At 37.1% G+C, this 16,541-nt stretch overlaps 1 protein-coding gene across 2 annotated transcripts in view; it reads left to right on the top strand.

Moving 5' to 3' along the window:
- Positions 1–16,541, top strand: part of NETO1 (neuropilin and tolloid like 1) — a 106,517-nt gene that overhangs the window by 4,857 nt on the left and 85,119 nt on the right. For both annotated transcript variants that reach the window (XM_058556616.1, XM_058556614.1), the window contains exon 4: positions 3,613–3,861. In XM_058556616.1, the coding sequence (XP_058412599.1) occupies positions 3,613–3,861 (249 nt within the window). The remainder of the gene's footprint in view (positions 1–3,612; positions 3,862–16,541) is intronic.

Genomic DNA, 16,541 nt, shown 5'->3' with positions numbered 1-16,541 from the left:
GAAACTGAATCACAAGTGACTGGATGTAGGAATGAGAGAACAGGGAATCCCAGGACTATTGTAAAGTTTTTGGTTTGGTGACTTGTTAGACGAAATGACCCTGCCAGATAAAGAATATAGATGGAGAAAGAGGGTTTAAAGGAAAAATAATGTGTTCAATTTTGTATTTATGAAGATGTCTCATAAAGAGATTGGATATATGGATCTTTAGCTCAGTAGAGAGTTCTGGGCTGAAAATGTATATTTATAGGTCATAAATACAGAGATTGTTGTTGAGGCTGTTGGAATGAATAAAATTATCCAGAGAGAGTGTTTGAGCACTGTTTCTCAACTCTTTCAAAAAATACGGATTCCTGGGTCTGCTCCCAGGAATTTTGATTTAATTGGTCTTAGATAGAGCTACAGACATCATTATACTATAATAGCTCTCCAGTGGATGCCAGCGGCACCCAGAGAACTGGTCTAGAAAGAAAGGAAAGAAGGTGTAGATTAGAATTCTGGAAAATAACATGTCAGGGATGGGCAGAGGAAGGCGAAAGGTAAGAGGAACTGCGAAGGAAAAGCCAGAGAGATGGACTGGAGGACCAGGTAAAAGATGTCACAGCAGCTAAAGTGGACAAACTTTCAGGGAGTAGGCAAAATATCAGTTTTTACAGCAAAGAAAAATAAAGTAAAAGCAAATGCATCTATTGCATGAGGCAATTAAGACTCTTAGTAACTTCAGGATATGTGCTGTCATTGGCATTGTGGGAGTGGGAGCCAGCTCTCAGTGGATGGAAGACTGCATGGGGGATGTTGACGGTCCACAATGAAAAGGCAATTTTCCCTTTCTTTCTTTCTTTTCTTCTTTTAATGGGGTAAATTGTCATGTTGAATTCTGAAAAGAGTAGCCTGTTCTGTAGATAAAGATAAGGTTAAAGTGCAAGAGAAGGAGGGATAAATAATTGATCAGGTTTCTTGAGCTAAGCTAGGTTGTGATAAATACAGGTGGAGTCTTAGTCACAGCAAGGAGGATCCCTTTTATGGATTTCAGGTGGTCTTAAAACTCTCTCAGATAGGAAGCGATGTTCTGCATACATGTGCAGATTCAGGTGGACGTGCTCATAGTTCTCAACTATGTCCAAAGGAGCCTCAAAGAGGGTACAAACTCTAGAAAAGGAAGCTCTGTTTTAGATCAACGATGGCTTATAGAAAATGTTAAAGTGGAAGGCAGCTGTGAATTGAGAGATTTGAAGGGAAACAAAATGTGAGTTTAGGGAGCTGGACCTAGATAGCTTCAAACGGTTGTCATGTACCATAATCACTCATTTTTAAATCCACAACAAGAACTATATGACATACTTATTTTTTAAAAGTTATTTTATTACCTTCTAAAATGTAACTTATGTAATTTCATGTATTGAGTGTGTGTAGTTAATTTCAACTTGCTGGACCAAAGGAAAATGAATTGTCCACGTATAATGTGGTCCATCAAGAGCCAAAAGATAGTACGTTTCCTGAAGGAACGTTGAGATGTTTGTTCATCCATGCTGGACAGAACTTAAGTGACAATGCAAAATGAAGGTATGAATAAATGAATTCACGTTATATGGCCATATATTTCCTGATAGGGAAAATAGAGAGATACGTGTTGATATACAGAGTTTTATATAAATTAGCACAGCGTTGTTCTTCTTGCTTTACCATCCCCTAGCCATATATTGTTTACTTCTAAAAGAAATATCCGCCATTCTGAAATAGTTTGTTTCCTCATAAAACATCATACTGGCTTATCAAAGAGGAGATAGACATATTCTATAGGATAATGACACATATAAATGGTACTTTAATGCTAATATACAAATAGTCCCAATTCTCAAGCATTTGCCTTTTTGTTTTAGGACTAATACTTTAGGAGTAAAAACATAGTTTTCCAGGCAAGTTTTTAGGGTATTTTCCAATTTTCAGATTTTAAAAATTCATTGAAACTGCCTCAAATCTATCTTTATGGTACATGCTATATTTGTTAACCTTCTTGATATACATAAGTCGTAGATAAAACCATTTGTGATTTTGCTTGCGAGAGTTACAAATGTATCTTTTCAATATCCAGAGTCAGAAACATTTTAGAGACTAAAAATAATCCTTAAAATAGTCTTTTAACATGCATTGATCTTTAACCAATTGATCTTCAAGTTTATCTTGGAGATCTCAGGATTATATTTTATTCTATAAGTCTCTAATTTCCAAGTCATCATGTATCTCAATTCTATATAAATTTTTGACATCCATGCTTACAAGACCTTGGTTTTAAAGCCATCAAGGGTGATGGTGTGGTGTGGATAGCAGTCATTCAGAATGATTGCTGATCACATGGGGAGCTGGCCCTGCTGTGCCAGGTCTTAACTTTCAAGTCTCTGGAGGGAGTTAGTCCCTAAAGAGGGCCAAGTGGCTGGGAAGCAGTCAAAGGACCTAAGGCAATGGCTGTCTACTAGCTAGGATAAATGTGTGTGATGTTTCAACAGCTGTTATGGCTATTCTGGGCTATCCTGGCTCAATATCAGCCTGGAATGCCAGAACTGTGAACTGTTTTGGACACATGACAAAGGAAGAATGGAAGGGGACTAACCAGTGCATCCAAGTGGAAGTTTACAGACCTGCTAGCCCTATAAGGCTCTTCCATGGTTCTTTAGAGAGCTATAAAAACATTTATGAAGATAAGCTCATTCACAATTCACCCAACAAAGATTTTTTGAGAAATCCTCAATGACAAGTACTGTGCTGAGTCCTAAAAAAGAAGGTGAATAGATTTTGTCTTTAGAGAGTAGATTTAGAGAGGATTCGCCTACGTAAACAAGAGTTAACAAATGGGAGGTAGATAGATACTCAAGAAAGTGGGAAAAGACATGAAAACCTGAAGGAGCTTGTATTGTAGAAACAGGATATGTCTGAAGTGGCCTGAGCTTGGGCTGCGTGCAAGGTGAGAAGACCCTGAAGGTGAGGATTGTAGGATACCCTTAAGGATCCTATATGTAAAGTATGTTGATCATTTTCCTGTAGCTGATGGTTGCTGAATGAGTTTAAACCTGAGAGTAACATGATAAGATTTATGTTTTACTCTTAAAGAAAAATTACTCTTAATACCCTTGTATATGCACCTGGATCTAATCAAGGCATCTGCTTGGGACTATTTGAACGGTTGTATAACTCTATGCTGAACAATTCTCAAGTGGTTTCTGACCTTAAAACTGGGTACTCCAGGAAATACGGGAGAAGTGACAGAAAGATGCCTCTCTACTTTCTAAACCTGAGTTAACAGCATTTCACAAAAAATACTGTGATTTGTTAGTTCTGTGCTAGACATCGAAATGGTATTTTATATCAGAGTAAATGGTATTTTATATCAGAGTAATACTTTGTGCAACATCGTCAATTTTAAGGATCATCCTTTAGACATTCTTATGGAAATAATGACCCTTAGAATGCTAAGCATAGTATACTTGCTTTGCGTTTCCAGGCATGTCATACTCAAAGTTTGATAGAAGGTATGCAGATAAATTCTGAAGTAGAATTAGAGAAATCAAACTAAAGATTTTAAAAAGGTCTTCTAGACATAATTTTTGTTTTTTTCAGCTGCGCCAAGACAGTGCATTGAACTTTACTTTGATGAAAAGTACTCTATTGAACCGTCTTGGGAGTGCAAATTTGATCATATTGAAGTTCGAGATGGACCTTTTGGATTTTCTCCAATAATTGGACGTTTTTGTGGACAACAAAATCCACCTGTAATAAAATCCAGTGGAAGATTTCTATGGATTAAATTTTTTGCTGATGGAGAGCTGGAATCCATGGGATTTTCGGCTCGATACAATTTCACACCTGGTAAGTAGGGGCTTGTTTTTTCCCTATATCTTTTTATTCCTTAGTTTTCTATCTTCACAGTACAAGAACTTTTGTAAGACAACTTTATAATTTTTCAAAGAGTTTTTCAGTTCTTTTTAAAACCAAATCCGCAATGCTGTCTCTTTTAATTTCATAAATTCTGAAACGAAAATAAATTTTCCTTAAAATTTAGCTTACACTAGAGGTAAAGTATAGTGACTCAGGGGTCTACATGATCATCACCAACACAGTTAATTAAATGGACTTCCATTAGGCTGAAATGTGTAATTTGAGAGGTAGTCTGTAATAAAGAAACTAATTATACATTGAATCCCAATAAACTTGAAAAGGCAATTGTAGTATTGTAAAATGTATCCATCAAAATGATCTTTGGTGGGGCCGGCCCGGTGGCGCAAGCGGTTAAGTGCGCGCGCTCCGCTGCGGCGGCCCGGGGTTCACTGGTTCGGATCCCGGGCGCGCACCGACGCACTGCTTGGTGAGCCATGCTGTGGCGGCGTCCCATATAAAGTGGAGGAAGATGGGCACCGATGTTAGCCCAGGGCCGTCTTCCTCAGCGGAAAAAAAAAAAAAAAAAAAAGAGGAAGATTGGCGGATGTTAGCTCAGGGCTGATCTCCTCACAAAAAAAAAAAAAAAAAAAAAAAAATGATCTTTGGTGAACTTGAATAAAAACTTTGTTTGTTCTGAAAATTATAATTTTTAAAGCAAATGGATCTTAGTATAAAGCAGTATAATTCCTTTTCAGAAATGCAAATTCCTAAGAGTTCTGATGAAAGAAAGACTGAGACCCATAGCAGCCAAATACTCATTTGCAAGGTCTGGCAGACATTTCTGTAATTATATAATTATGCATTTTATGTCAATTTTCTTTTTAACCTGCTAATATTAAAAAGGGTCTGTGATGTTGACTGGCTGACTTCATAATGAGTTATCATTTATTACAATAAAAATTGGTTATCATATTTTTAAACTGCAAGAACATCAGGATGAGGTGAAGTCATTTTTTAAAAGGAAAAATGACTCAAATTACATAAAGCACATCATTTATATATAATTATGTATTTTTTCAGTTTGTACATTATGTTTTACTTATATTATAACAGGCAACAGACGAAATGGGAATATATGTAAAATTTGTTGAAATTTCTATTCCTTGTTGCAGAGGTAACATTACAGCCAGGCTATGAGGCTTAGTTCAAGCACCAAAATTAAAAAAAAATAATAATATAAGATTAATGATGTGTTTTATTATGATATTATGGTTTATGTTAAATAAGTCAGATATTAACTATTTTACGTTAAACATTAGGGATATTTTCATAGTATCACTAAGTGATTGTGGTTTTGATTATGCTTTGCTAATACTGAATTGTTCACAGAAATTATAGGTATTTCACATGTGGCGATCAAACTAATCTGATGTGTCCAAAAATGTGCAAACATTGAGATTACTTTATCTGTCAGTTAGTGCTAGAATTGAAAATAGAAATACATGTATTTTTTCTTAACTGGTAATTTTGAGTCTAACCGGGATAATAGCCTATGGTATGGTCTAAGCTTTTGTAAGTTGTATTTTCATCCTGGAATTGGTGATCATGGGAATAATATCTAGGATTTAAAACTGTAGTTTCATAAAGAATGTAGGGTCAACTAACGTACTTTATCAACATACACAATGCGGTGCATATTTCCAGCTCTACTTGAGATAACGGAAATGGTGGAGCTCAGTCTGCAATCCTAGGTTTTAAAAAGCCGCTTTGTTCCCTGCACTTTGTTCTTCGCTCCTTGTTTTGTTAGAGCCGCCTTACTTCATCTATAGAGGAAGATTTTATTACAAGGAACATCTGAATCAGAAGGGAACACAAGGAGATGATTCCATTATATTAAGATGAGTTAAGGGGGGACTGAGGCTTCTGTTTTCACTCAGATAAACTAGAGGAAAGTGGACAGGGAAACCTACACTGGTCATTGGAGGGAAAAGTAGGACCATGAAAAGGAGATTTGTAAAACTTCCATGACTGCAGAAGCTGAGGTTCTATGGCCCAAGGCCATGGCCTGAGTGGCACAACAATCTACAACTCATTCCATAAAGAGGCAATATTGAGGAAGCCAATTAGTTAATGAAATAGGAAGGGGGCAGGGATTAGTGATAATTCAGACACCATTTACGGAATAGGGAGTCAAGCAGGCTTCAGTTTAATTGGGGCTTAATTTTTATTTGGTTGTATGCTTCAGGTGGTGATTTGGGGAAATTGAGGAGGTGGAGTTCCTCAAGTCAACGTAATGATTTAAGTTATAAAGCATTGCTGAATCACCAGGGCCCCTGAGTGGACCACACATTGGAGGGGAAGGTCTGCTCGTTGGGTCACCTCAAGACTGGACTCCAGCACAGCTGTGAGGAACACTGGTTTTGGAACCAGATCTGGCTTCCAGTCCTGGCTTTCTTATTTCTTGCTTGCTGTAAACTGTAGACGTGATCCTTAGTGTTCTGTGCCTCGATATTTTTATTTGTAAGTGAGGGATAATATTGACCACCTCACAGGATTATTTGGAGATTTATTGATTGCCAACCAATGGATATTTATGAATTTTTTCCCTTTCGTAAGATCAGAACTATTGATAGCTATTATTTTTATTAAAGTGATCATGTGTTCTTTAAAAGTAAAGGAGGCTTGGTATAGTTTATTGGGAGAACAAGTGTCCCATATTTTTAAAAATATAACCACTTTTTCCCTGATTATTTTGGTGGATGTGCAAAGCTAATAGCTATATGATGTCACTTTTCCTTGTTAGGTTTGTTTAAATGGGCCTAGGCCTCCATGTTGGGATTATAGTTATTTCTGATGGCAATGATAAAATATGTCAGAGCAGAACCAGCAGTGGGAAGGCCAGGCGGTCTTTATTATTATTGTGAATTTACCACAATCTGGAATCTGGATTTTAATTTACAGTCTCAGAAACTTGATGTCAGCACACTGAGAATGTATCCACTCTTAGGAATGAATCACATTAATCAAGCTAAAAACACTGAGTATAAATATATATATTTATACACATATGTATACATATAAACACATATATTTTCAATAAGAATTCTTAGAATCACACAGCTCAGTTTTTCTTGTAAGCAAACATATGTGAGTATCCAGGTTATAATCAGAAAATTGTGTAGTGAGTGTGGAATCCAAATACTGAAGCTTAATTATATAACATGTATGTTTCATAGCGTCTGGCTAAGATACTTGATGATTCACCTCCACAGCATGGATCGTTTTTTTCTAGTGCTGCTCGAGTTCTCAAACTGCCATGGGTCAGTTCCCCTGTCCAGTCTTCAACTTCCACTCTGCCTGATTGGCACACTAAGTTGTGTCAGCTCTTATCTCAAAACTTGTTTCTATTTCTTAATATCTGAGTCTCTTTGACTTTCTTTTCTACCCAACATCAAAAAATAGCCTTTTAATCCCTGGCTTCTGTTCCTAGTAGCTGTGCTTCTGGACTGGTGTAGATGGGAATTAGCCAACTGGAGGTCATATGTGGCTACGGGGAGTGGGAAGGCAGAGCCAGAGAAGATGCCATGGAAACATTCTTAAAGGGTTTTTTCCTGTATCTCCTGACACATTTTTATGATTCCTCACTTTTTATTTCCTGGATTATGGTTATTTTGGGATACTGTGTCATTACGCATGCTCACCATGCAGGGATGAATCACCTAGGAGTGTAGTCTAGCAGGGATAAGGAGGATTGCTGACTTAAGCAGTAGTCCAAGAGAAGTCAGCTGGTCCAACCTTAGGTCTGCAGAAATGAAGGACAAGGATGAGGCTTGAAAAAGGTCTGAGGGACCCAGAGTCCTGGTGGGGGGCTCCTGGATGAGCCTGAAGGAAAACCTCTCTTCTTCTTGTGTAAGTGGAGTTGCCTTGTGAGGTCTCCTCGACAATACACTCTTCTGCTTCTGAGAAGAGAGATGAGTTCAGAATCACTGAAAATGTTAAAAGTTACATGATGGGAAATTTGATAATCCACAGATAATTTAAAAAGAAAATATACAAAACACATAAAAGTGCTCATTGTAATAGAGCAATATTATTTTCTCATCTTAATAAGACAATGTTTTTCTTGAAAAAAAAAGATCTAAACCAAGTGTATTGTAGAAAAATGAATAACAAGAAAATATTTTATAATAAAAGCATTTTAATAATGCTGGGATAATATTCACCTAACTCATTAACAATGGTTACTCTAGGCAGGGATGGGGAAGGGGAAAGGAATGAGGAGGAATTGAGGGGCAAGATGGAGATATAGCGAAAATTGATCAACATTATCAATAACGCTTTAACTTTTGAAGAGGACACTATATTTTTCGTACTACTTGTGTAAATAAAATTTTTTAAGATAAAGAAATCAAAAAAGAGAAAATATCATAGTTGTTAATTTTTAAATGAAGTTTTAGAAGAGAGACTACCTTTTCTCCATAATCCACAATTTTTTTACTCACACTAAGAATGTCTTTTGAGTAGAAAATAACTCTCCCTTACAGCCAGCTGCCTCCACGCCTCAATTTTCTTTGCCACTTGAAAATATAAACTAAGGAGAAAATATGTAACAGTAGCTTCTGTATCCCCAGTCCAGTGGCATTACCAGGGACTTTATTCAATATTAAGAAAGAATGCTCTACTCTTGGAGAAAGTAACTCTTTCAGTCTCTTTAGGAACAAATATCTTTTGTTAGCCTTGTACTTTCCTTCCTAATGGACAGATTTTCTGCTATTCACAGACATAGAATATGATATTTATGGAATCTTCCTCTTTTGATGATATTTTTTCTGAACTAGGTTTATGAAATGAAGTTACACACACCTTATTGGAGAAATTTAACTTAAGGATTATATCTCCAAGTACCAAATAGGTGAGGTCAAGTTAGGTATTGGCATGGACGTGAGTGGAGTTGTTAAATATGCTGAAATTAAATGCTTTGTACTTAAATAGCACCTTTCATCTAAGGAACTCAGAGTGTTTTAGGAACATTCTGCCCAATTCCTAGCTTCCTCTCAAACTGCATGCTGATTGACTTCAAAGGCAGTGGAAAGGATACACTGCGGTGCATTGACTTAAATTGAGTGTTTTTAAAAGATTTCTATGCATATTAAATGAAATATATTATCTAGGTAAAATATTGTCATGTACTCGATGTTATTTTAGTTATCCAGCATAATGATTTTCCTCTTTTTATCTGAAATGTGAATGTACATGTGAGTATTAACCATGTTAAAAGTTCCTAAATTTTCTGGTCTAGATATCGGAGTTATGAGATATGCTCTGCTAAGAAAGAAAAAAAAAATTGCATACATCTATCTATCTATATCATTTTTTCAACAACTAACATTTAATTTGAATTTTGCACTAAAAGATGAAAGAATAAAAGGTTTTAAAGGCTAAGCTTAAAAGAAGGACTTTATTTGGTTACTTTGTTTTTCACATAGAAATAAAAGATTGAGTAAATTTAGGTCAGATAGTATTGTGTTGTCTTTCTATTATATTTTCACTGTAGACCCAAAATATTCTAATTTCAGCCCCAGCAAGGATGTCAGATGGAAAATGTATGGAACAAAATCACATTTTTTCTTGAGGCATATTTTTCAAGAAATGGAATTAAAAACTTGAGAGACACAGCAAGGTGCCTGTTAGGTACCAAAGATACTCACATGAGGGCAATTTCATCTCTTCCTTACTGTCATCCACCCAGCCTGTGACTTAGTTGATCTGATCTGTATAATAGAAGGCTCCGGGGAAGGGATGAGGAATAAACAGAGAGAGACAAAATGCTGTTTGGTCTAGGTGGGTGTTCAGGAGAGAAGTTGAGAGTGGGAGAGAAAATTTCCAGGATTAGCTCCCATCTGTGCAGAGAATACTGAAAGCAATAGCAAAGGAGAAAGAAGATTTTTAAGAAGTTTCCTGTACAGAGAGAAAGTCTTCCTCATCTTTTTTTCTAGACATGTAAAGAAAAGTGTTGAGGTATGTTTATATTTATTTAGTGGTTAATTGCTGGACTGCATGTTTTTGAATATGGTCCATCTAGGACTGGACCATGTGGAGTCTCAGGTATATTTCCATTGCACATGAGTATTTTCTTTAGATCTGAAAGATATCTTGGAGTTCATCTCATTCAACCTTTTCATTTTAAAGATAAAGAAACCAAAAGTCCAGAGAAAATTTGTTGCTCAGGTTCATGAACTCCGTAGAAGTTCATCCACTGCTCATCAGTAGTATAACCATTGTGCTGATACACCTTCTACAAAGGGTAGAGATTATGACTTTAATTACATCACATATTATAAGCACTTTTAGTACAGTTATAGTTAGAAATTTAATTATGGGATAATACTATATCATCCACATTTCACCATTAACTGGTGTATGAATTTAAAAATTCACCTTCTCCATGTGTCTGAAATGTCTTTCAATTCACAATGACCAAAGGGGCAATGATTTGTCTCCCCTCCCTCTGCCTATTATAAAAGTCCACCTTTTCAATCCATCTGAGCCTGAAGTGTATGATTCATTTCCTGTTCTCCTCAAATATCTGCTATTACTGACATGGTCAGTTGTGTGTATAATGCTCTCGTGACTTGAAACCTGTGGTTCATGTGCTAAATACTCAAGGGAAAACTTTAATTTCTTGTGATGCCAGTTGCTTCCAGTCACCAACACCATCCCTCTCTCCCGGGCTAGCATGTACAGTTGTGCACATTAAGAACACTCAATTGAGGGAGAGAGAGGGGCTGATCCCCTTCACATTCAGATGCCTTGGAGCAGAGTCATATACAGAAATATGTACTGTTTACTAATTTGCACAAAGGTGTCTTATGGACTAGCTGAGGCCATGCCTCAATCAATCATAACATCACCTCTGCGCCCAATCACACAGTAATCCCAACATCAAAGGATCAGCATCCACCCTTCGCTTAAATTGTCCTAAAGAGACATTGTATCATTTGAGCAAGAGGAAGATTCAAAAAAACAAAACAAAAGAAAGAAATAATGCATATGCTCTATCTCCATTTTGCATTCTCATGTTTTTTCTGAGTGTCTATAGTTACTAGGCTTCTTGGTAAAAATCTCCTACAAAACTCTAACATTTAACTTATCATTGCATATTCAAAAGGTATGCTTTTAAAATTATAAACATCCTATATATTTTTCCTAAGAAAATATTACTATCTATCCTTTTCATTTTTTTAAACCTTTCCTTTCATAACAATTTGCAGATATTTTGAGGCTTATTGTAATTTTATTTATGTGCAAAAGAAATCAAGGCATTATCAGGAAAATAACTCACAGTGTTATTTTCTTGACTAAAAATGTTTCCCTATTTTAGAATTTGTATGCCATTATAGCAATTTAAGTATAGCTCATGTAACTATTCTCAAAGTGAATGCACAGAATAACTTAATTTCCACCAAACTGTTTACATTTTGTAAACTGCTGTTTACATTTCTTTAGCAAATATTTATTGACCCACTATGCTAACACTGAGGAAATACAGTATTAGACCTTATCTTCTCTACAATGTGTTCGGAGCCTATAAGAAGTGAAGAATCATGTGTAGCAGACAGAGTAATGCTTCCTCCCCAAAAAAGATGTTTATATCCTAATGCCTGGAATCTGTGACTATATTAGGTTACATGGCATGGGAAATTACAATAATAGATTGGATTAAGGATGCTAATAAGTTTACTTTAATACAGGGAGATTAACTTGGATTATCTGGGAGGGCCCAATGTAATCCGGAAAGTCCATCAGTGTGGAAAAAGGAGGCAGAAAAGTCAGTGTCAGTGTGATGTGATGTAAGAAAGACTCCAATGGCCATTTCTAGCTTTGAGGCTAGAAGAAGGGCCCATGAGCCAAGGAATGTGGGAAACCTCTGGAAACCGGAAAAGGTGAGGAATGGATTCTCCCCTAGAGCCTCCAGAAAAGAACACAGCCCTGCCATCACCTTGATTTTAACCCAATGAGACCCATTTTAGATTTCTGACCTCCAGAACTGTAAGATAGTAAAGTTTTGTGTTTTTTCTTTTTATTTTTTGTGCGGAAGATCAGCCCTGTGCTAACATCTGCCAATCCTCTTCTTTTTTTGCTGAGGAAGACTGGCCCTGGGCTAACATCCGTGCCCATCTTCCTCCACTTTATATGGGACACCGCCACAGCATGGCTTGCCAAGCGGTGCATCGGTGCGTGCCTGGGATCCGAACTGGCGAGCCCCAGGCCGCCGCAGCGGAGCGCGTGCGCTTAACCGCTTGTGCCACTGGGCCGGCCCCTAAAGTTGTGTTTTTTAAACCACTAAGTTTGTAGTAATTGGTTACAGCAGCGATAGAAAACAAATATAGATTTTGGTGCCTGAAAGTGGAATGCTGCTGTAAAAACATCGAAAAAATGTGGAAATGGTTTTGGAATGGGGCAGTGGGAAAAAGCTTGAAGAACTTTGAGAAACATGATAGAAAAAGCCTATATTGCCTTAAACAGACTGTGAGTAGATATATGGATGTTAACAACTTTGCCAGTGAGGACTCATAGGGAAGTGAGGAGCATGGTACAGAAAACATAGGCCTTAAAGAATACCTAAGTTGTCATAAACAAGTTATTGGTAGAAATATGTACGTTCAAGTTGCTTAATTTGAGGGCTCAGAAGAAGATGAGGAATATGTATCTGGAAACTGGATGAAAGAGAATCCTTTTTATATTGAGTCAGAAAGCTTAGCAGAATTGTGTCCTAGAGTTATGTGGAAAGCAGCATTTGTAAGTAATGAACTTGGATATTTAATTGAGGAGATTTCCACGCAAAGTGTTGAAAGTTCAGCCTGATTTCTTCTTGGTGCTTATAGCAAAACACAAGAGGGAAGTGACAGACTGAGGGAAGAACTTTTAAATCAAATAGAACCGAGGCTTGGACCGGCCCCGTGGCTTAGTGGTTAAGTGCGTGCGCTCGGCTGCTGGGGGCCCGGGGTTCGGATCCCGGGTGCGCACTGACGCACCTCTTCTGCAGCCATGCTAAGGCCGTGTCCCACATACAGCAACTAGAAAGATGTGCAGCTGTGACATACAACTATCTGCTGGGGCTTTGGGGGAAAAAATAAATAAATAAAATTAAAAATAGAACCAAGGCTTAATGACTTGCTAGACTGCAAAAGATTCTAAAATTAAGAGATTCACTGTCTATTGAAATTTAGGGGATTTGGGGATGATGGGATTGGAAAAGCATGCTCTAGAGAAAAATATGAAGGTATCACTGGATAACCTTTTGTTAATCCCTTAGAAAGATAAAAAGATCAGAGTATTCAGTCTCACAAAAGCTCCTTTAAAATGATTAGATGTGTGACTCATAAATCTCTTCAATCACCTCAGCAGAAGCCAAAAATAGGGATGGGATTATCTAGAAAATATCTTTGAAAGCTCTTGGCTAGTAGAGTGAATCCTGTGACATGCACTGGAAACACATAAGATTGTTGACAATGGTATATCAGCAGAAATGTTGCTATTTTGAACTGAAAAAGACAGAGAGAGGATGAAATGAAAGAAAATGGTCAGACCACCCAAACATCTACAAGCAAGAAACATGCTGATAAGACTACTCAGCTGCAGGCATATTCTATCTTTCATAAAAAAGGAAGGCTGATTCAGAGGGCACAACCTTAAACCCAGAGGGTGGGGCCTTAAGCCCAGAAAGTGGAGCTAGAATCAGAGAATTATTCCCAGGCCTTGAAACCAAGTGGAATTTTTCAGCTAGATTTCAAAGTTGCTTAAGACTGGTGGATTTCTTTTTTTCTTCTATTTTCTCTCTTTTTGAGAAGAAATCTCTATAAATATTATCCTATGCCTGCCCCACCATTGTTTTTTTGGAGCAGATGAGATGCTTCTTGAGTTAACCAGGTTTACAGATGGACAGAACTTGTGCCTGAGAATGGATTATACCTAGTACCTCATCTCTACCTGATTTAGATGATGTAGATGCTGAGATATGGGACTGTTGAGCTGATGGGATTTGGACTTTGAGTTGATGCTGTAATGGGTTGAGACTTTTGGGCATCTTGGGATGGGGTGAATGTATTTTGCATGTGGGATGGACTCGAATATTGGTGGGCCACAGGTTGGACCCGCGTAGGAAAAATAATGACCCATAAAGATGTCTATGTCTGAAAATCTGGGACCTGTGACTATGTAGTTTTACATGGCAAAGGGAAATTAAGGTTGTGGATAGAATTAAGATTGCTAATCAGCTGATCCAAAGATAGGGAGATTATCCTGGATGATCTGGATGGGCCCAGTGTCATCAGAATTGTCCTTCAAGGTGGAACAGAGAAGTGCAAGGGTCAGTGTTAGAATGATTTAATGTGAGAAAGACTCAGATGGCCATTGCTGTCTTTGAAGATGAAAGGTGCCCATGGGCCAAGAAACATGGGCAGCCTCTAGAATCTGGAAAAGGCAAGGAATGGATTCTTTCCTAGAGCCTCCAGAAAAGGAACACAGCCCTACTAACACCTTGATTTTAACTCAGTGAGACCCATTTCAGATACGACATCCAGAACTGTAAGATAATAAATTTGTGTTGTTTTAAGACACTAAATTTGTGATAGTTTGTTAGAGGAGCAAAAGGAAACTAATATGGAATGTAAGTAATTTTTACAATATGTGTTAGAATTTGGGAAGTGATATAGAATGAAAACAAATCATGTAAGAATTCACCAATGGGACAGAAAGTGCAATCGATTCAAATTATTAAAACACTTTTGTTGTAATGCAAAATACCCAGTTATGTGTCTTTATACACATAAATTGATACCCTATTTCTATATGGATGGATGTATATGTCTATATATATCATTGGATTTCATGTGAATGCTATCTTTATGTATAAATATGGCTGAAACCCCAACAAAATAACAACTTGCAATCTTTTCCAAAGATGTGCACGGGATGGTGGTATTTTTATTTGTGGCAATAATAGCTATTTGTAGAACCTGGCACTCTTTAAGCCTCTGCCTCTTCATGGCATATCTGCCTGATGCTTTGCTTCAAAAGAGCTATGCTGTCTGTTCTGCTTGCTCAGTTGGCTAGCTTCCCACCATTCCACAGCTATGCTGACTTGCTTGAAATTCTGCTTCAGTACATCCTTATGGCATTTTCCCTTTCTAACTACTTTCAGCCACCTCACTTCAACTAGACTACCACAAGACTTAGAGTGATTATAATATAGTGGGACTATTCACAATCAATAGGGCATGTACTCACAAAAGAACTAAATTTGACTTTTTTAAGCAGGAGGACATATTCGTCATAAATATGTCACTTTTATTCTGTTCTCTATTGATCATAGCCCAAATCAGAATACTCTACTATTCCCCGGGAACTTTTCTTCTAAAATCTGCACTTCAAAGCCCCAAGTAGTTTCTCTAAGTTATTCAGAGAGAAATGTGATACAGAAATAAGTACTACCTTAAAACTCTCGTGCTTGCTGGTGTAGTCTGAACACGTATTTCCCTTAGCAGATTTGGCGGGCAAACGAAGTAGAATTTTTGTAGCATGGTCAGTGGCTGTGTTGATGAACCAGGAAAGCAGAGATGAGAGTTGTCATGGCAATGATAGGTAAATTCTGAAATAGAGGGTTTCCACGGGCATTAAAATGAATCAGCCTTGCAGAGATCTGCTGTCGTAGATAATTGGTTAACTGATGAGAAAATTATTCCTAGCATTTTTGCATGTGCATGTTACTTTCTTTTGATAATCATCTTCAAATAATATTTGCATCTCAATTTGAAATTAGAAGAAAATTATTATTTGACAAATAACACAACTGTGTGTATTTTCTCTTGACAACTGTTGTACCTTTTACATCATTTCCATTCCATTCTGTCCATTCCCTTTGTTATCCTCTGGAGTTCTTGCTCTGCTTTCTGCCTGACTCCCATTCCTTCTCAGCTCCTTTCACTCACCTGAGCAAGGCTGCATATCACTCTCCTTGACAACTCCTAGGCAGTGTATCTCCCACTACCTTCTATTTGCTGTTTCTGTAGACTGCTGAATCTCTAGGCTCTACATCGCGTCTCTGCACTCTGCCAGCCCCATTTATTTTTGATCTGCTCTCACATTTTCTAGAAAAAAAAATCCAGATACCATTTACATCTGAGCTATTTATGAGCCCTTATATATAGGAGAAATGTAGCAATTATATAAATAAATAGGATATTTATTTTCCTGTTCAAAATACCAGTGTTGACATTTATGTTCATTGTGCTACTCTTTTCACTATCTAGCTTGAATTGGATGCAGTTTTTTCTTCTAAGAACAACTTACATGTTCTATTCTAGGTCATAAAGTCATCCACAGTAAAGTTCAACTTTCTGTTAAGGTAAATGGTTATAAGAATGTGGTTTAGCATTTTTTTCTCATTATCTGTGAATGTAATATTCTTTTATGCCTATGAGGCACCTATGTTCTAGAAAAGTTCCTCAATGGTTTCAAGTTATTTTCGATGTAACTTATATTTACTTGTTAGGGAAAAAAATACTAGTCATTTGAGGCCATAATTTACAATACACATTCAACTAAAAAGATTTTAAGTCTTTTCTTCAAAATATACTGGAGGATGCCCAGTTCCTTTATGAGGATATTGG

The sequence above is a fragment of the Diceros bicornis genome, chromosome 16 (assembly GCF_020826845.1).
Source record: "Diceros bicornis minor isolate mBicDic1 chromosome 16, mDicBic1.mat.cur, whole genome shotgun sequence".
NCBI lineage: Eukaryota > Metazoa > Chordata > Mammalia > Perissodactyla > Rhinocerotidae > Diceros > Diceros bicornis.
The sequence above is the reverse complement of the archived record's forward strand: the minus strand, read 5'-3'. Positions and strand labels throughout refer to the sequence as shown.